The sequence below is a fragment of the Callionymus lyra genome, chromosome 3 (genome assembly GCF_982586985.1).
Source record: "Callionymus lyra chromosome 3, fCalLyr1.hap1.1, whole genome shotgun sequence".
Lineage (NCBI taxonomy): Eukaryota > Metazoa > Chordata > Actinopteri > Syngnathiformes > Callionymidae > Callionymus > Callionymus lyra.
The window spans coordinates 29,990,042-30,012,297 of record NC_141820.1 but is presented as its reverse complement, the minus strand read 5'-3'; the positions used below and the strand labels follow the sequence as shown (position 1 = coordinate 30,012,297).

The 22,256-nt window shown below is 38.3% G+C and overlaps 1 protein-coding gene across 2 annotated transcripts in view; it reads right to left on the bottom strand.

Moving 5' to 3' along the window:
* Positions 1-21,529, bottom strand: part of LOC148084430 (growth factor receptor-bound protein 10-like) — a 34,248-nt gene extending 12,719 nt beyond the window's left edge. The window contains exons 1-5 of one of the 2 annotated variants that reach the window (XM_087787499.1): positions 21,326-21,529; positions 17,179-17,267; positions 11,924-12,008; positions 8,278-8,524; positions 7,484-7,595 (exon numbers count right to left, since the gene is read on the bottom strand). In XM_087787499.1, coding sequence (XP_087643625.1) covers positions 7,484-7,595; positions 8,278-8,524; positions 11,924-12,008; positions 17,179-17,229 — 495 coding nt within the window. In that variant the 5' untranslated portion in view covers positions 17,230-17,267; positions 21,326-21,529. Of the gene's footprint in view, positions 1-617; positions 1,676-7,483; positions 7,596-8,277; positions 8,525-11,923; positions 12,009-17,178; positions 17,268-21,325 lie in introns of those variants that run through there. The other variant, XM_087787500.1, reaches the window with a different exon arrangement.
* Between the last annotated feature and the right edge of the window lie 727 nt (positions 21,530-22,256).

Genomic DNA, 22,256 nt, shown 5'->3' with positions numbered 1-22,256 from the left:
AATCAGTTCAAGCCTCTGGATGTTGAGCCTCGTCGCAGCTATTCCATGTATCAACCCCCCCACCCCCTTCAAAAAAAAAGTACATGTGCTGATTCATATGACCATAACCATCTGCGTCTCGCCATGTGTATGTGGAGATTCACACAAAGAGGACTCACATGGACGGGACACTCACATGATGACCAACCCAATATAAACACAAATTAACTTCCGTAAATCAAAGTGTCTGCTTGTTATTTTCTTACAGACCCATATAAAGACCTATTGTATAAAGTGAGTATTCAACACAAAAAGATGTACTTCTTGAATCAGGCAACATCTAAAAAAGTGAGAAGGAGCCAAAATGTCCACAATGGAATCAATGATGTTATACAGAGTAGAGCGGTACATACAGACAAAGCGACCAAACTCTAAAACCTAAGCGCCCGCAGAGCCCGACAACTTCCTTCTTGTCTAAGTGGGAGATTTGTTTAAAAGTTTTAGATTTCAATAGGCAAGATCTTCGCCCCCTCAAAAGCCGACAACTGCACACACACACTCACTCACACACACACACACACACACAGAGGTCATCACTGACGTCCAGAAAGTACACAGACCACATGCAAGTCTCTTACCTCCACCGCCTGAAAGAGGCAACAGTCAGGAGAGCAGGATGGCATTTTCACACTGAGACGCTTTCCAGTGTCATAGAGAGAGGCACGGGAGGAGAGGAAGTCAGGAGGAGAGAGAGGGAGGGCGGCAGTGCCTGACTAGCAAAGGGGAACAGAGGAGAGGTAAGGAAAAAAGAGAGGGGGTGGAGGGAGGAAGTGACAGAGGAAGGACGAGAGCAAAAAAGCGACAGAGTGAAAAACGGACAGCCTGCCTATTCTTCTTGTGCTGGGCAGCATAAAGGCTGTGGATTGAGGAGTGGTGTGAGCCGCTTGTCCTCTCCCCTCCTCCTCCCTTTACCTTCTCCTCCTCCTCCTGGATTAACCCAGCATAGGATTTTGAAACGGTGAGCTGCTACCTGTCACGTAGCTTGCGCTCTTATCTTCCGCGTTCAAATGCTCTCCAAAAAAAAAGAAAAGAAAAAAAGGCAGACAATTGCTGGAAAAGCCGGAGAGCCGCGGGTAACCTTGTCTGTGTTCCTTCAGACACACATACACCAGCTTCATTTATCAAACAAACCCAGAGGCTGAAACATCCCTTATTCTTATGCATCCATTAACAATTCCTTTTGAGCTGCCTCACGGTTTCAATTTCTATCCCCTCCCTCCCTCTCATATCCGCCTCCTCCTCTTCCTCTTCCTCGCTCTCAGCTGTATGTAAAATACTGTGCAAATGTGTCAGGACCAAAGCAACACATATGATTCTCATGTGCTCCGAGTCCCCGATGAAAGTGTTCCGATCAAAAGGAGCTGGAAGGTTAAAGAGAAGAACTAAGTCTATGTGAAACTGAAGGGATCGAGTGTCGCTCGGTCTTCGCCAAGGGGGTCAGAGGAGGGGTAGAGGAAGGGGGGAGGAATGGGGGGAGGTGGTTGCTCAGCAAATCTGCGGAGCCTCCAGAGAGAAAGAGAGGGAGAGAGGTAAATACATAAAACGAAAGCAGGGTAGTGGAGAAAGAGGGAGAGCAATGGAGGAATGTCAGTAATGCAATACTGAGTCATAATTAGGCTCATGTGTAGAGCTGGAGAACACAACAGGCTCAAACTGTCTTTCTCTCACTACATGTTTTATGTTTCATATTAAGAGCAGCGGTCGCACTTCATACTATATCAACTCAACCCAACATAAAAACCCATTTTAACTATTGGACAGTTGGTGGAAAAGAGCTGAAACAACACTTACAGTAACAAAAATCAATGCATTAAAGATGAAGCTGTGGTTGTGTAATGCACAGACTTCATATCATTTATTCAACATTTAGTTTGCTGTTTACAAAACAAGCAGATGATTCTTCTTTCTGCTTAACATTTACGAAACTTCAGACCCTTCTCCTGCCTGGAATATCTCAATCACAAAAATTGACCCTGGGGACCCACTTTAATGGTCCTGAAACCAAAACTGGACTATCAGTATCGACCAATACCGATCCCATAGAGTTAAAATATTAATTTGCCCTACACTTTAAGAACACCCGCAGAATAAACTGCTTCGTTTCTTCCATCTACTCATATTCTTTGACGTGATGCTACTTTAGATGCTTTATTAAGATAGTGATTTTAATCTTGTGGCGTGACTTCCACTCATCCAAACCATCCACAGTTAAATTGTACCGTAGTTGAGCCGCTGCTTCTTAGACGCATGATGTCAGCACAAATATAGTCATTAAACTAACTGGATTGGACCCTTGGATCGGACGTTTTTCACCGATACTCGATCTGACTTTGAGAGGCTGGATCAAACCCAATACCAGGATCGGTCTGTCCCTAATTTACAAAGTTTAACAGTGACAGAACATGTACAGCTGTCTTAAATATCCTTTGTTTCCCCTCATATATGAAACCCTAATCTCTGAAGACAAAGATTTTCATTCCAAATCCTAGATTTGTGTGTGTTTTAACTGCACTGCAGACCTTTTTTATATATATATAATATAGCTAAATCTGTTGCTGCATAATCTGCTCATGTGAGCGACTCTCAAGTGGAAAGCCAAATGTAAACCAAGACTATCTGCTCCAGCAGTTAACTTTTTTTCCCTCCTGCCTCACGCGGCAGGTTTGCAGCCATCTGGGGAGCAGAACAACGCTTATGGGAGTGCATTTTTATGTGTATGTGTGGGTGTGTGAGAACGTTGCTTGTTCATGTATGTGCAGAGCACGTGAGCCGAAAGGACGACTAAACCTGGTTTATGAGTCAAATGTTCCTGCATGTTTATTCCCTGGGACGCAGTAAATAAAGGACAACATGCTTTATGTCGTTCTGAGGACATCTCTGATGTTCTAAGGGAATCCTTGCTTAACTAATAATGTACTTTTATATTTAGCTTCGCTTGTACGCTCCCTGTGGGCTCGTACTACACACGTGTAAAAGCATGAATTTATTGGATAGACGGTCATGAACAAGCCCAAGATGCTTTAAACAAAGGCGCATAAGCACAGTATGTGCAAGGTCAAAGGTCAGGAGGAATAATCTGTAACAGGGTCAAAACCACTTGACCAAGAGAATTACGGGCCCCTAAACCCATCAGGCTATAAGAACACTACACACTGGCTTTCATATAGCAGCACATGCACACCAGCAATCCCATTGTTTAAGTACGCGTTGATCTCATCCACACTGACACAAGCTGTGAATTGTAAGAGGATTCTTGACAATTGATGGATGAGGCAGAGGGGTGTGAGTTTCCGTGTTGAGGTTCAACACTTCTGCTATAATACAACATGTACACATCTACATCACTCTTTCGAGGCGGAGCTCCTCGCTCCTACAGCGACACTTCAGTCCCCTGGAAAGTTCCAACACCAGGTGGATAGTCAGGAATGTTTTGGTCAGTCACCCCTTTTCATTGACAAACCACAAGACGCACAACAAAAAAGGCAAAGCCGTGTCCTCATCATCCCTACAAGTGACTCAGCTGCCACGAAAACTTTCCACATTGGCTTCACTTAGAGGCAGCGGAGCGCACTACATTCTGGGTAGGTGTGTCGAAAGCATCTCTGGCCAGACAGAGCTCATTAGAGCTACAGACAGCACAAACTCAATTTCACCTCACTAAATGGCCACCACAGAGTCAGTAGAGAGTGGCTTACCACCCCCATCTCCTGGTGACCAACTCTGCTGTCTCACACTCCAGAAAAAAAACCATCTATTCCTATGTATACCGTCATATTACTGCCGTGAACAAACTTATAGAAAGAGTACATGAAGTCAAAATCTGATCTAGTGATCAAGTAGATTGCAGGGTTATTTTTAACAAGAAAATAACAATGCCAGATTAAGAGCAGAACAACCCCATGGCAGGATAATACACTCCAACAGTGAACACATGGGAGCATTGGTACTTGGACTGAAAGAAACAGTATACAGTAGGTCAACCTTTTTGCACATTTAACCAGCATAGTTTCTATACTTATCTGGCTAAACAGAAAAGTCCATCAAGCATATTTACAATACCGTCCAGAATACTTTCAAGCTGTACACCAGGAATTTGTATTTTTGCATCATAATGTACATTGCCCAGGACTTATTTTGTTGTTGTTTTATATACAGTATATATAAATGATCTCTTTGCTTGTCCACCTTCTTCAAACACTTCCAAACACTTTTTCAAAATCACTTTAATTGTGTAAAAAACCTGTGTATGTATAATGTACAATAACATTTATCAAGTTATATATTTATCTCATGCTTGAAGAGGCCTTCCCTGAGCGTAACACACTGCTTCATTTGATGATGATGAATGTCTTTGCAAGGCATAAAAAAACATAAAAGAAGGAGAATAGATGCGGTTACAGTATTGACCTTTAAGTCATTTTCCGCGGTTCATTAATAAAATATAGAACTTAACAAAAACATTAAAATGTATTTATAAAGCCTATATTTTTTTTTAGAATAGAGCAGAAATGTATAAAAAGAACCACCATATTGATGCCTTATATGCATCTAAATCAGACTGTAAGGTCTCAACCTACACACAAGGTTTTTTTGAGTCCAGGTCCACCTTAACTAATTTCAAGATTCAGCTGGGAGTGATTGAATTTCAATTTACAGTGAAGCACTTTGATCCTTATTAGAAAGCAGTGACGCAACACCAAGCTAACAATAGCGCTTATACAGTATATCCATGTCATTATGAGCTTACACTGCTTGGACTGCCATCCCTCCTTTACACACACACACTTACACACACATGCACCTGATCTAACTGCAGTGGGTCAGCAGACCATTGCGTGCAAAGGGTTATCAGCTGACCGCAGACAAAAGCAGTATGAGGGAGACTGTGTGAGTCAGAGTCTCTCCTAATTTAGCTGTCATTGCTACAGGTACCTTTAATATGTCAATCTTCTTTAGATAGATGGACACAGAGTAGTTAAAATGAAGTTAATCAACTGAAGAATTATATTTATTAGGATATGTGAAATAAGTAAGTAAGTCATTTGTATTTATATAGCGCTTTTCCAGACCAGGGTCACAAAGCGCTTAAACAATCAAAACAATACTCAATAAAATATGTACTTTAAAGGTCAAGATAATACTGAGAACAACACAGGAGTTCTTACGTTTGCAATATTTGAGACATGTAGACGATGAACAATTGACACGTGGAAGCAAGCTATTTTGGTATAAGGAGTATGCCTACTAATACAAAATACCTTGACATAGAAGATAAGAATATATTCCAACAGTGAACACATGGGAGCATCTGTACTTGTGTGGACTGAAAGAATAAAAAAATGGCCAGTAAATCAACTTTTGAACATTTAACCAGCATAGTTTCTATACTTATCTCGATAAACATCAAACAGCAAAGATCATCAAGCATATAGACTATACTGTCCAGAATGCTCTCAAAAAATTCAAGCTGTATGTTGTTGCTATACATATATATATATAAATGATCTCTTTACTTGTCCACCTTCATCAAATGCTTCCATTAAGTTGTTTTTTTTCAAAATCACTTTAATTGTTAAATAAATCTGTGTCTAATTATTGCCATTGATCTTATGAACATGAATGTACATTGACTAGACTTGTCAGGCCTCTTAAAATAACTTTTTTTTGCCGGATCTTGCATATGTGGTGTTTGTAATTCTTCTCTATTTCTTAAATGTCTTCAGATCCATTAGTGACTTAATAGTTTGAGTGCTTAGTGTCTGTCTTCATATTATTTTTCATGTGTGATATCTTGAACTACTTTTTTTTGGATGCTGGAATGGCTTTTGAAGCTATTAAAAACCACTTGTTTGAGTTTTAGTTGCTATGAGTTGTTAATATAGTGTACAATAAAGGTATACAACATCATACATTGTGTTCCCATTGCTTCAGTTAGAACACCCCGACAACAAATGCTTTTTTTTTTTCCCCCATGTCACGCAAAGACCATTTTAATGACTCACAATATGTGCTGTGTTTCCCACTGAGAATGACTGAAGCTTAGAAAAGAATGTTCAGCTGGAGGGGGAGAGATGTTCTGATAAAACCATGCCAATGCGAATAATTAGCTACGTCTGTCTAAAATTCACATATCTACACAGAGTATTGTCTGTGCAAACAATAAACAATGCGTTCCTTTAACAAAAAATTAAAAAAAACATCCAGGAATACATAACCACAGATATACCTGTTGCCACCGCAGAAGTCATCGCATGCCAACAGAGGCCCTGGAGTCGAGGGGCTGGAGCGTCCGTGCTCACGCTAGTCTGGATGATCCCAACTGATTTGATCAGTCTCATTCAATCATCAAAGACTAGCCAATGTTCCTTTGAGGCATTACCGCAGATTAAATTCATGATGCTTCCAGAGCCAAGCAACAAAAGGAGAAAAGCTATAGTGAACACAAATTAAACCAGCTCAGTCCGCTTCGGACTCACAAATATGATTTCATTTTCTCACGAGGCTCTTCTGCTTAATGCTTCCAGCGTACACAGAAACTAGATTGAAGATCCAGTTCTTGACCGTGCACATCGTTCGCTTGCCTCTGCCTATGACAGTGTGTTCTAAAATATATTCCAGCCTAATTTACATTTCATGCTATCTCCTCGGCAAAATCACGAATCTTTGTAAATAAACAATTACAAATGTTAAAGTAGTAGTAGTGTGTTTTTCATAAGTGTGTATTAAACTGGGTGTGGTTAGACTCTAGTTAATTGTGAAGTGTGTCGCCTAAAGAGGTTTACGTTCCAAACTTAATAATAAATATTTCAACTTGACAAAGTAACGTTTCTTTTGAGATAGTAAACACACAACAGTTTGTGTAGTGTCCTTATAAATGCAACAATAACTCATTTTTCACGGTAGGCATCCTGAAAACATCTCAAAGACGTATGAAATATTCCGGTGACAGGAGACATACTCCCAAGGGAAGGAAGGGCACGGCTGTGAGACACACAGGCAAACACTAACTCACACTCTGTGACGTCAAGGAATAACAGGGAAAGCGTGTGAACCGGAAATTGACTCCTGTATTGGCAGAGCTGGCAAACGCTTCACAAGGAGCAACTACAGATGTTTGAATTCCTGTCCGTGCTACGGAAGTCTGCTCTCTGTCCTTGGCATCCTGTGCAGCACTGACATCCTTCAGAGGTCAAACATGCTTGATCATATTGATAACGTTTACATACATGTAATAAGGAAAAAAAATGGGTTCAACCTAGATCAACATGTGCCAGATAATGGCAGTCAGCTGATTGCAAGGCGGACACACACAAAACCACCAAGTCAAACAAGAGCTAAACACATGACTGGGTTAAAACAGCGGACTATCTAAGACTAATGCAAAGATGACTGATAAGATAAAAACAGCTGCTCAGCACGAGTGTGGGTTGCTTTGTGAACGTACATGTTTGTCAGAGGTTTGGACTGGAGAGCCTGTCGGACTGGCAAGTTCAGGAGACGGGTTGCGGATGACCGGCATAGAGGCTGGACGTGACTTTTGTTCTTCTTGCAGAAACCTGCAGAGGAAGACACAGAAAATAAGTTAACTATTAGAATTCTAGGTTTTTTTCCTTTACACAAAAAACAAGAATTGAAGGTTGTTTTTAATAGACAAATATTGTTATAGCCTTTATTAAAATACAAGATATCTGGCAACAATATAAATAATATTTTAATATAGGTGTGCCTCATGTTTGATACAAAAATATGGAAATTAATAACAAAATCACATATTATCTGATACAGTGTATTAGAAGCTATACAATATCTATTTCAAATACATTTAACCTGAATATACTATACTCACTATTACAAGGATTTCCTCTATTTTTGTATTGTTATAATAAAACACCTGTTGAAGTTTATCTTTAAATATTTATGCATACTTGAAATGATCCCAGTAAAATTTCCCTAAGTTAAACATCGATGGTTTGTTGTTGACCTTCTACATCTGATTACATTTTTAAATCCTTAACTTCATAGCTGTGACCTACATGTTGCCACATGCTAGCAGTGCATCCGTATTGTTAAGGTGACAGAGTAGCACAACTGTTTAATGTTTAACTTAAACAATGGTGCAGTTAGCCACTATCGTACTACAGTCAACTTAACAGAATAAAGGAAGGAAGGTTGACAGGAATAGCTGTGGAAGATGCAAAAATGGACAGATAAAATGAAAAGAAAAAATCAAGTGTTTACCTGTCGGCTTGGATGTGCACGGGCTGAGTGGGTCGCAGGCTCCCTCTAGAGGAGAAGGCAGGTGTCATGGATGCCGAGCGAGGTGCATTGTGACCATGACCCTGAAAGGCGGTAAGTATGGGGTGGTGGTTTGCTGTGTGACCATGACCATTGTTCAGGAGCAGCTCCGTGTCCACTTGTGTAGAATAGACACTGTCCATAGAGGAGTTCATCTCATTTACGAGTTGCTCCAGATCCACATCATCATCTGCCAAGAGACAAACATTAGGTAAGTAAGTAATAATTGTAGAGCGAGTTTCTTAACCAGGGTCACAAAGCGCTTAAACAGACAAGTTCAGGGTTTTCATTAAAATTCCCAGCAGAATTCACACTTAAATATGTCAATATCTATAAACATCCACAACTAAAACGTTTTCTATCTAATTTAAAAGCTCTAGACAAAGTCAGTCTCAATACTTCTTCCACTCAACCTTAATCATTAAAATAAATCCCTACAATAGCTAAACTAGTAACTACATTCGACAGACAAAACGATCTGAAGCTCAATTTTGTTTCATTTAAAGAAGTCATGACAAGATGGAGTCACAATGGATGGTTTTATACAGGTTAACACTTTCTTAACCCACGTGTCATCTCAGGGTCAAGGTGATCCGAAGGCCTGGAAAACAAATGTTTTTGGGTTCACCTTGACCCAGAGAAAACACAAGGGATACCTCAAAAAGATTGGTTTTCAGGCCTTCGGGTCACCTTAAACACCTCAAGTGAGATATGTGTCCAGTTTTATTCAAAGACTGTCCTTTACTCATAGTGACCATGTCTCCATACATGACCTTTAGTGCTTAAAGGTTCGTTATTGAATTTAAATAGCAAGAAATAAATAATAAGAAGAAACACATATTTTAAGAAGCCAAGTACCAATATTTTAGTATTACTTTAATATTATTATTAGTTAAAGTACTAGTTTTATCTTAATTTAAAGACGAATGACATAAGAAAAAATGGAGGGGTTTTACAATTAATTTTTCTACATTCAATGGAAAATCATTAGCGGATTAAAATCCGGGCTAGCAAAAGGATGCAGGGACCAATGAAGAAGTACTGAGGTCTAAAAAGGAAAATGTCGACACCAAAATGTTTGTCTAAGTCTAATTTTCCACTTGAAATATTGTGTTCTGCTAGGGTTTTGCAAGATATTCACAAGATCTGTCAATTTGTGATGTAACAGCCTACATAAATTCCTGCATGGGATCGTTCCAGCAAAAAGAATGTAAATATTATTTTCAGTACAATAAACTCTCAATGATGATATGATTATTTACAAAAGTTTCAGAATGTAATTCTTTTTTTCAAAACTTCAGTTTATACTATATAGTTTCTACCACATACTGTACTTGAAAATACTACAACCTCCCTTTCAGGAAGATTTAAACCTTACACTTCTTTCCCCTTCCCTCCTTTATCACTTTAAGGTGACATAATTTGATTTAGTGTTTAACAATATATATAAAACAAATCCGTTCACAATGAGGGGGCTTAATCGCACAAATCAAGTACACTCCAGAATGTGTGCCAAAGGCCTCTTTGATCAAATGTGTGTCTCACCCCAACACTACACAGAGAATTCCTCACATTCCATTTGGAAAATATTACAGCACACTGGGAATGCTTACCAGCTTGTTCATGGCGCAACGTTGGCCAAATGTTCACGACAATGTAGGGCACCAAAACATGTGCACGCTCACCGACACACAGCCAAAGACAACATGGACACTTAAAACGCGGTGATGAGAATGTGGATGTAATTAAAGCCTTGGATTAAACACATAGTGCAACCTTGTGTACACACACTGAATGTTTACTGTACATTAAACCCGCAGAGTTGAAGGGAAAAGGATGTAACCAAAACAGCAGGAGTCGAGCGTTTGATCTCCAATCACAAAGCAGGCCGAGCACACAGTGAAAGGACAGTCTGGGACATAATGTGATGCTGGGGGTTCATGAGAAGGACATAGGTTGTGCTGAGGTGAAGGGGGAGAGGGACACAGATGGATAGGAACAAGGGATCAGCCAAGGACAATCAAGGGGTAGTAAACAATATTGAAAAAGCCTAGATAGAAAAAATAAAAAATCTTAATAAATGTATTAAACTTTTGCTCAAGCTAAAGCAATTGTGAGCCACAACCTTTGTTCAGCCAAGAGAAACAAAAAGTATTTGATGCATAATAATCATTCCTGCAAAGTATTTTAGAACGCCTCTAGAGATTCAAGTCAATCTCAACTTATTAAATACTATCACTCACAGTCAGGGTTGACTGATGGACGCCACACAGCTGACCTGGCGCTTGGAATCAAATCATGTCATCAGATCATCAAACTGATATTTTGAGCATAAATGAAGCTTCGGAAACTAGAGCCTGTGTGTTCTAAATATATACGGTGTGTCTGTCAGTTTACGTGACGCTTCTCTGTAGGGCAGAGCCAAAATGAAACTGAAGCTGGGTGACTTTGACTGTGACTCAATGGTTTTGTCAGCAGTTGTTAATCACTTTCTTTTTTTATCCCTACCATAATAATCTAATTAGAACATTTGTTTGGTTAGAGGAATGTAGAGAAAAACTCTACTCTAAAAAATTGAAAAGGGTAAAGTCTTGGTGGAATGATTACTGCGTCTTTAATACAGAATCTAGTTCCCTTTTGTGAACATTTACAGACTAGGTTGTTAGGCAGTTTTCAGTATTGAGGCCAACAAGCATAACATTTAAGGACAGTTTTATTTGCAGAACGAAACCTTTTGTTGAACTGTGCAATTATTTGCACTTGTATTTGGGACACCTCTCGCTTACTATACAAATATTGTTGTATATTCAGAGACTTTATCTGTGGAGTTGGTACGTTACTCCATCCAGGATCTAACTTCGCCAACCACAGGTTAAGACTGGTCTGAGTTTTCTGCATACATACAGGTATATTGTTTGGATGGTAGCAACCAAAACAGACAAGATACACCACACACTGTAGATAAGAATTATAATAAAAAAGACAAACAACAAGTTTGGTTTATCTACAAATGTCGTTGTTGTGTCTAAAAGAAAGACCCTGCTCTTTTTCAGCAGTTGTCGTAAGTATAAATTGCCTCTTTTAGCATAGCAACCTTTGTCCTACTTCCTTCCTCATCTATGTTACTGCTGGATGACCCAAAAGCCTATATACACACTCCACGTAGTTACTCCATTTACTATACTCTTGCACGAGCATGACCACCACACATCAGTACAGCTGACAAGCCTGTAACCAACTGACCCGGGGGAAAAGAGGGGAGATTTATAGCCTGGTTGGGAATGTTCCAGGAGGATTCCCAATATTTTCCACAATTAATGACAGGGGGGCATGAAACCCATATACAGTATATATATATATATATATATATATATATATATAACTTTTTCTACATAACTTTTTCTACATAACATCTGTAAAGAAGTGCTTGGAATGACAGAAAATACGCTCTTTTCCTGGAAAGCTATACATTTTGGCAGAAAATAATTCTTAGAAATGAAAAGAATTACGTTAAGAGTAGTCCAATATTTGATATTAAAAGTAATATAATGTAATTTGCAGATACAAAAACACACATTATTGGACTCACCGTGGTGGTGTGACATGTTTTGATTGGCAGTGCGTTGGAAGCCAGGAACCATCATTTCTTCAGGCCTTCGAGAGGTGGTGCCCTCCTGTTAAAAAGACAACAAATGCTTTTTTGAACACGTTTAAAAAGGCAAGCATGGATCGGAAATATATCCCAACATTTCTAGGTCAAAGCGGCCTTGTGGTAGCGTATCATTGCTCTCAAGGAACAGCCGCAACTATTCACCCTTTGACCCTGGGGAGCTGTGACTTTATAACCCAGCTCTTCCTTAAGCCCAATAGAACCTCACTCATGGATCTATTTCGAAAGAAGAGACACTTATAAGAAAACCACAAGCTAGTTCAGGCACAGCATAGAATCACACACATAAGTAGACACATACACATGCACACACATACATTTGGCCAAGCCTCTCACACATTGTCTAATTTGAAACAGCCTTGAGGGGGGAAAAGCTGCAGAGGAGAAAGTAGGGAAAAGGGCCAAACAAAAAAAATTAAATCTTCCCTTTTCCAGGAAAAAGAAGAACGGCGGAGCATTGCTTCCAGGAATTACTCGTGGCCAGAGGTCCTGTTGTGCATGTTATCACGTACACACACACACACACACCTCTTCTCCTGTGCTTCGAAAACATCTATAAATGCCCAGAGTAAGATTTATAGCTCTGGGAAGCAGCAGCCAAGAGCTTTCCAATGAAGGCAACTTGGCTGCAGGGCCTATGAGATGACAGGGAACGTCTGCAGTCTTTAGTTCCAACTAACTGGCTGGAGACGCAGAAAGCCTGCAGTCCAAATTATTTACAGCTCGTCATATTATGCGAGTAACAGCTTCATACATGCACCTGATGATCATGGTGTGATTTGGAATATAAGCTCTTATTAAAATAGCAGAGTAATTGTTTAACATTGGCTTTGAAGCGGTTAGTTGAGGACATCTACAGCACTCTTATAGCTGGCTGTTAAATAGAACACAGGCAGCAAATATATGCCAGACTATTTCTTGGCTGGGAGTGTAAATGTTTATAGAGTGTCTTTCAACTGACAACTGCTGGTTGCCTTGCCAATGAGGTTAGGTTTTCATCTGTCTTTGTTTATTTGTACTTAATCAATCTTCAGGCAAAATAACATGAATAAATTAAGATAATTCAAGACACATGTTTATAGATTTTCTAACAATTAATAAAATGTGTTGGAATTGCCTTTTTCAATGTGTTTCATTAAGCAAATAAGGTGTGATATTTAACTCTCAGGGTTACACCAAACAAGAGGAATAATTGATGCATCTATATCTGCTGCTTTTACGGTATATATCTTATATACTTTCTTTACACTATATGATGCTGGTAATATCACAGGGGTTGCTAAGCTTCAAGATTATTTTTACAACTTTGTTTTCTCCATCTTTAGCGTGCTAAATATGTTGAATATTCACTGCAGGCAAAGTGCTTACTCGACGACACTCACTGTTGAAGGATGCAAACTGACGCGTGTCACTTTGATAAATTGCTGTGCACATTTTTTAGTCAAGTTTGTTTTTCTATGGGGAAAATGTTCCCCATTGTGTTGATATTTTCATCTCAAAGTGTCAAATTAAAAAGTGAGGCTACCCATGAGGTCTTTGTTAGCGGTCAAAGAAAAGCCCCCCTGCTGCCTACACAAAGGAATCAAAGTTAAAAGTCACATTTAAAGTTTACTGTTGGTTAGTTGAAGGGCTTTCTTACAGTACAGGGGTGAACCCTAACGTTTCAGTCCAAAAAAACCTTGAACAGACGATCAACCATAAAAAAATATATGTTTGTCTTAATTCTACAAAATAACTTCAGAGTCAATGAACTCCTAGTTGCATGTTTGATAAGGTCTTGTATTGAATTTTCTTTAATAATCCCCATTTATAAACCATGAGCAGCTGACATTGAAAATATGATGCCAGAAATGTGTGCTGAAACGTTGCCTGGATAATTTATTGAAGCAGCATGGCTGGCCACATGCATTGAAGGATGGTTTGATCAACCAATCTTTTGAGAGGCCATTGTTTGGTTAAAATAGATTCTATCAAGTTGTATAAAATGTGTTTTTTTATTTTTGATTTGATACATTTATTAATATCCTAACATATTAGAAAAACAGACATTTGTTTGAATACATTTTATTATATTGTGTCACACAACATTTATCAAAGACATAACTTCAACTTGACATCTGCCTGATCAAGTCTTTCACAGGCAATGCTTCTTAGAAAGCACAAGACTGATCGTGCCTGTTGTCACGGCAACTTCTGCAGACTCAAACCTGTGGAATAGATTGAATAGAAGTCTAGGTATTCCTAAACTTTTGATGTTGCTGGATGGCTGTTGCTGCTTTGAAAGTTTACACTGATCTTTCAACCTCATATAGGACCAAACTGCTTTCACTAAGAGATATCTTCAATCCAAAGAACTTGACACAAATATTTATTAGTTCAATAATAAAAATTAAATGTTCTAATCACGCCAGTATCGATGTTTCCAGTGTAAGAAGGCAGTAAGTTGGCTTACTTTCTCTCCAGCAACATTCTGCTGATAGAAAAACTGTGTGTATATGTGGCATGCTGTGTCATTTATACTAGATTTTACATAACCACACACACACACCCACACAGACACACACCCACATACCGACCCACACAAATACACAGCGTCACCCACACACAAACAGACACAAACATTAAGCAATGTTGTAACCATCTATTCTTCCTAACTATCAAACTTTGTTTTTCTCCTCTAGATGAGGAGAAGAGGAATGTTGTTTTCTATGGGGATTCAATTCACTATTCAGTGCAGTCTTACTGGTGCAAAACCTTTTCCAGGAAGCTGACGCGCACCAATCCAACTTAATGTCAGCTCAACAGGGGCTCTGCTGTCCCACGGTTGCACTTAGCATGGAGCTGCATTTTTAAACCTACACCAAAAGAAGCAAGACATCTGAGGTGACGTCATCTCCATCAGGTCTCAGTGAGACATCGTGCCACCAATCCCCAAGCTTTCAGGGCCATTCACACGCCGAAAGCTTGCAGCTTGTTATCAATGTTTGTTTAGCTCTCTATTAATAGACCATGAACACGCATGCTTCTCAGCCAAATTCTTTAGGTTAATGGTGGGTCGGAGAGGAGAGAATCCAAGCACATAAACAATTGCCTTATTCTGTGAGAATTGGGAAGTGAATGTAAGTCTTGGGCACTGGTTTAGGATTGCACCTCACCATGGTTGCAGCGATGTGCTTGTGAGCATTCTACAGGCAACTGTGGACATGAAATCAGAAATACTAATACGTGACTCACCTTCATGAACTGGTATAAAGCAAAAGTGTTAAATGGTTGGCTCAAAATGGAGTAGATTAATGTTCATGTTGATCTGTAAGATGCTGCTGTTTACACTAAGGGAATGAATTATCAATGTCAACTAGGGCTGAACGGTTAATCGCATTTGAGATAAAAGCGATATACAGAAATGCGATTATGATATTGCAGAGGTTGCGATTTTATTTAATGTTAATTTAATTTTCGAGCCGTCAAAATGACTTGTGAGCGGCTCTGAGCTGCAGCTAGAGGAGAGAGACACTTTAAACCGTTGATCAGTGACGTCTAGAGAAGCTAAAGAGCAGCAGTAAGAAACAAACTACAGTGTTTTCAAGAACTTTACATCCTGGCATTGGTTTCGTACATTTGAATCCAGACATGTTTGTCTGTGTGTGTGCGCGCTGCTCTCGTCTCTTCCTATGTGCGCACGTGTGTGTGTGCTACACTGGCATGTTTGTGTGTGCTCCTCAAAGTTACCCTATGCAATCACACAATTAAAATTGTGTAAATGTTAATATATAACTGTGTATGGCAGGAAATGTACTTTGAAATACACATGAGAAACTGCAAAAATATGCAGTGTTTTCACTTTTCTTTACTCTGGACTGAAGTTTGTATAGTTTATTAAATGTAAACATCACACTTTTAGCACGTTTTTACACTAGTTTCTAGTATTTGCAGTGAATATGTTATGTTTGTTTACAAGTGTAATTAGATTAACTAAATAAATCTTCTTACTTTATTTTAAGGTATGCTTAATTTGCCTTCATCATAAAAAATACTTAATTACATTATCTTGACGTAAAGTTAATCAGTTATTGTATTAGATTTAAAAAGAAATGCACAAAAAAGAGGAAATTGAAAAAATAATAGCATAAATAATCGCAATATTTCAGAAAATAATCACAATTATATATTTTTTCAATAATCGTTCAGCCCTAATGTCAACAATCAAACATCAAACCAGACTTCAAATAATACTAATAATTACACTTGGAAAGTTTCTGGTAAATTTACATCAACCTCAAGATAACAGTTTTATTTTTGTTTGTCTTCTGTTTTACTTTTTGTTAGTATTTATTTTCCAATATAAAAATGGAATATATACTGTATATATATATTTGAGGCTGTCTCTTATTTGAGTCCTGAGAGCAGTGCTGAGTGAGGCCTCTTTTTCCTGTTGACATTGGCAAATGAACTCTCTACAGTAGTGCTTGGGAAGACTTCAATCAATGACAAGCTTTATTCTCAACATGATTTATTTCAATGACCATAGACAAATGCCCTACCGATAACTTAATCAGAGTCAGAATAGGAAATAAGACTTTTTTTCAGCCAGTTTGACTCAATAATGGGCCATTTATCGTACTGTTCTGGCTGGCACAGCACGGTCACACTGTCATGGCTTACTAGGGCACTGGAAAACAACAGAGCCCTTGTGAATGTCATTAGTGAATGTTTAGCAATTTGACTGCTGACGAATTAAATTGGAAATAAGATTCCGCATTAAGTTGAATTAATTACCTCTGTGTCCTACAGTATTCTTTGTATAAAATCAAATTACAGAAATAAACATCATTTCTTATTTTGGAAATGCTTGTTATGTGATTAGGAGAGAAACATTAACATGCCTTAAACTCAAATGCATTATTTTTGTTAATAAATGTAAATAATGATCACTTCATGTCAGTAACTTCCCTATTGTACATGAGGGTTAAATTCCAAATGGCAAATTTTACAAAAAAAAAAAACGGTGACCACTAGCTGCTGTTTAGTCAGCCACTGGTTTGTTTTCCGACCTCTATCCCGTAATATTATTATTATTATTGACAGTAATGAGTCTGGTTTCCTATCTGTATTTTATAAATGGGGTCGTTGAGGTTTAATCAAACGTTTGTTTTAACAAGTATAAGGAAATTTACCTGATAGTTTGGGTGGTGAAGAAAGTAATCAGGACATCCTGCTAAGGCCATGGTCGCTGTTCAACTTCTCCTTCAGTTTGCAACGACAGCTGAAAATAAATGAAGAACATTGTTCATTTGCTAGATAATTGATTAATTTTACTTGACGATAATAGGACAGGACCTGTTACTGGCAAGCTAACCTTTGCCCATGACACTTGTCACTTGTATAAAGTCTATAGCCTTGATCATCTGGAATGTAAACACATGCAACTAATGTAACATTGAATTCAAATAAAATGCCTACACTGCCTTTCATAAGTTATGGGTCTATACTGTTGTTCCAGCTTTTGCCTGTGTGGAAGTGATCTTCCCTGCAGCTCAACATAAACAAGCCAGGCTTAGAGTTGCAGTAGTTTCCCCTAACAAACTACCATTGTTTTTCCAGCAACTCCTGGCCAATGTACTGCTGCTATAAGGTTTTCAAGGACAAGAAAGTTGAACTGCGGGCACAGCTTGCCTTTTGCTTTAAAGCAGCTAGACGTAACATAAAACATATTGTTTCTTACGCTCCCTAGTGTCGGAATTGTGTAAGAGCAATTTTTTTGGCTCCTTGTTGCACATTTAAAAATGGAAATATTAAGTATTTATTATTAAGTTAGTTAGTGTGCTACTTGGTGCTTAACATTAGCTCTTCTTTTATTAAATAACTTTTCTTTTCTATATTTTACCCAGGCAACATGGCACTATGCAGGGAAGCAGTAAGGAATTTGTGTTTCACGACACATTGAATTCGGCATCAGCTTTCTTTATAGATACAAAACAAAGCCAGCATGAGCAAATAAGCATGCACGGTTGAACATGTGCATTCAGAAACCAATGTAAACACTGCCATTGTGTGCACCACACACACACACAAAGTCAGTCACCAAACAAAGCAAGAGGGGGATGGCACTAAATAAGAAACCCTCTACATGAAAACACACCACCTGCAGATTGCCTTGAGATGGCAACAGGCAGGTTTGAGAAGAAGAGAACCTGTTATAGGAGTTAACTATGTTGACCTCAATCTTAAGTACAGAATAAGTCATGGGAGGTTGCTTGTAGGAACCATACTTACTGGATCGTAATATAAACTTGAATCTATAATTTTCAAATAAAGTTGTAAAGCTGACAGAAAGATTAAAAAAAAAAGTCATATCTAAACAGTGCAAACAACTTGACCATGTTAAATAATAAATAATAATCATAACAATAACAATACAAAAAGTGTTTTCCTTTAATGAACACATTAACCTAAACAGTAAAGTGCAACATCATTTCAAAAGAAAAATGACATATTAAGTTAGATTTTGCTGCAGCAAACTATTGAAACAGTAGAGATGACTTAATCCTTGACAAACACAGAACACACTAATTTTTCGCTATTCAACTCTGCCTGGTTTTGTCTTCTCTCACTGGGTTTCTCTATTGTATGGATCATTATATAACAGATATCAGATGATCCAAACAATATATCCTCCTCCTCTCCCTCTTTTCACCCCACTAATTACTGGTTCCACTGGGGCTCAGCTATCTTTAGGTCACTCCACTGACTGAGAATGTGTGTCTAAATGTGTGTGAGCTGCACACAGATTGAGAAGCCTGTCTCTATGCTGCAGCATAATTGCATGTCATTTTTTTAACCTCAACCCCTCTCTCGCATATTCAGGCACACACTTATTTGTGTGTCGAGGTCAATCGGGTAAGTGGTCTACGTGTGCTGTTAACAGGCCTGAAAGAATAGCCGGCGCTCGGATTGCTTAACATTTGCTGCCGCATGTCACATGTTGGAAGTTTATTTTGAAATCTTCATATGCACGATATAGATTTCAACATCTTCAACAGAGACAATTATATTGAAAAAATAATGGATGAAACTGTAAAGAGGAAGGGTGCAATAAAAGTAGTGTGTAGATATTAACCTGTATTATGTTTAAGGTAGTAGATGCGTATCAAAGTAAAACTACTGTTTAAAGATTCAATTGTATTATTATCCTGGTTTTTTCTTCTTGTCTTTGGTTTTTGATGCCCAAGCATGTATGTCAAATAAAATAAACCGAGGCATGCATTTTAAGTTAAGTAAGGATTCTCTGAAAGCATTGATGTGATTTTACAATCCAGATTACTAGAAATTGTAAAGGGATTTATTCACTCATCATCAGACTACAGTAGATTAACATGTCATAAGATTAACAGTCCCCATTTTGGATCATAATGATATTTGTCTTTTTACTGCTAATCTCATACCAAGGATTTAAGGGGCCGGAGCCTATCTCAGCCACTTGTAGGACTCTTAACAGTCGAACCCAGGACACACTCACATATTATACATACAACTTGTGGGAAGAGAAACAATAGCTACTTTTTACTTTTAATTATGTATTTATCAATGGTTTTTGTGATAGTGTCTGTCTTATCTTTGCATATGTGTACAAAGTAGGATTCTTGATGTTAGTATCTCAATTTTTTATATCTCGATAACGATACAATAACAACATATCGTTCAGCCCAAATAAGGCATAACTATCATCCACTATACTACTTATAACAATATAACAATAACAATTATGTTAATTTTACTTATTGTTGTTCTCCTTCTGACCAATCATACAAAAAAGACATGAAGAAGAACAGGTAATACTGGGCCACTTAGAGAAAACTAAATAATACCTTACAAAGACACTAATCTTTTAAAAATGTACAATGACTTTATCAGATCAGAAAAGAAAATAGAAAAAACTTTGACCCCTTCACGAATCCAAGCAGAGCACTCCAAACAAAAGAAAAATACATTTACAAGGAACATTATATAAATTAAAATATAAATTTAGTTTCAATGTTCAACAAATTATTTGGTTTAGTTGTTCTACCGGAAGGATATGGAGACTTTACCTTATATCTGTGTATTAATATTAAGATTCTATATATGTAAATAGTAGGCTCTAAAATAAATACTGGAAATTTGTGTCACTGCACCTGATATAACCTCTTCACACTGATATTACTTTCTGTAAATTGTACAGTTTAAAAAAATGTAGTTTATGGTTTTAGTATTTTACAAAGTGTTTCTTTATATTGCAATGCATTATGGGTAATACAAAACCAACACAACTGTTACAACTTGAAGTAGTATTACCTTGGATTGAACTATACGACACATATTACAGTTAAACACTTTATTTTTTTTAATTTTATTGGTGTTTAATGACAATAATGGTGGCGCAAATGCAGGTAACTTATTGAAATCTGATTCAAACAGTAACTGCATAGAATATAATTTTGCTGTTTGCATGTACAGGTATATGTTATTTGAAGAGTACATGTGTAATACATGACTTTGTTGTTGACATGGATGGAATTTAAGAGGAAACTTAAAAGCTGCAACAACAAGCATTTAGGCAAAAGTAACACGCCTTCCCTATTGTATTTGACTGTAAGTTTTATGTTTATTAGTTGTGTTTTATACTGAATTTAATGTACGCCATGGCTTTGCTAATGTTAGCTATGCTAGCTGTTAAGTTAAGCTAACATTAGCAACCATTAGCCGTAATGAATTCCAAATTTAATGACAGCTAGCTCGCAGTCGGGAAGATGCTATACTGGAATAAGTATACCAAATATTTTCGCTTTAACTTCGCAAAAACAATTAAACAACTAGACCTTTACAACTTTATCTTAATTTCCACTTTGTTTTCATATGTTATATTACAGCTATTTCCTTTGTGAGCACAGTGGCTACTGTTAGCATAATCATTAGCATGACCACCACCATAAGGAGGTGAGGATCATTCTATCTTTTCTGTTTTTTTATTTTGTCTTACTTTTAAATCCCTTTTGCGGTTAGCACTACATATATTTAAATGCGTTTTGGGAATTCCCTTTATATATTTGTCTGTATTTAGGTAGACATGCTAGTGCAAAAAAACTGTTGCTTTAAGTGGTTAAACATTAGATTTGAGCCAGTTCATAGTACATGTCTTACTCCCCAGAGTATTAGCTGTGTAATGTTTGTCATGTCTGCAAAAACACTGCCCGCGAAGCCAATGTTTCGAGTCGTTTTTTTTTTGTTTGGCTAATAGAGCGTCATATTGCGCGTGCAAAAAAAAACAGAAGGCGAGTTTCTTACGGTAATTACGGCGCAGGACGCGGTCGAGGATCTGGTCCAGGACGCACGACAGAGCAGCAGCAGCCGGCGTAAGACGACTCTCCTCTGCTAGAACCTTCGCTCCGAGTGCCTCCCACCAGCAGATCTATCTGCTCGCTGTCGTCTCTACCTTGTCGTGTTTCCTTATTTACACTAGCGCACACACACGCACACATACACGCAAGCGCATACACACAAGGACCGCTCTCCTGAAGCCGCACACGCACCTACATACATCCAAACACGCATGCACACTGATCTCACCCTGCTCTCCCCGACCAGCTGACTCTCTCTCTCACTCCTCCTCTCTCTCTCTCTCTCTCCCCCCCCCCCCCCGCCCCCCCCCTTCTTGCACACACACACACACACACACACACACACACACACACACACACACACACATCTTTCTTCACCCTGCACTGCAAGGAGCAGCACACTGCAAAAAGTGAAATCTTTTCCGAAAGGAACTACAGAACAAATCACAGATTATTGACTAGAAGTCAGTTCCCGAACAGGTCGGACAAAAATATTATAGAAAATAAAATGTACATGGAATTAGCATAGCATGTGTTTTGATATGGAAAGTATAACGATACAGGTACCACGATATTATGATGTTTTTCTAGTATTGTCGAGTACTTGACTCTGGTGTTGCAAAATATACAGACCGTGTGACTTCTTTTCATATGTTTTGAAACCAAAATATGTTCGAACAACAGCCTCAAAAGCTCCGGAAAACCACTGTATCCTCTCGTCCTCTGTCATCGCAGGATTTCATTGCTCCCTTAAGCTGCTGGGGACTTAATGAATGCTGCCATCTAGTGGCCGGAAGTTTAATTGCGTCAGAAAAATGAACAAAGACTGTGGGTATTTGCACGTTTAATGTCAATTAAAAGAAAAATCGAATAATAAT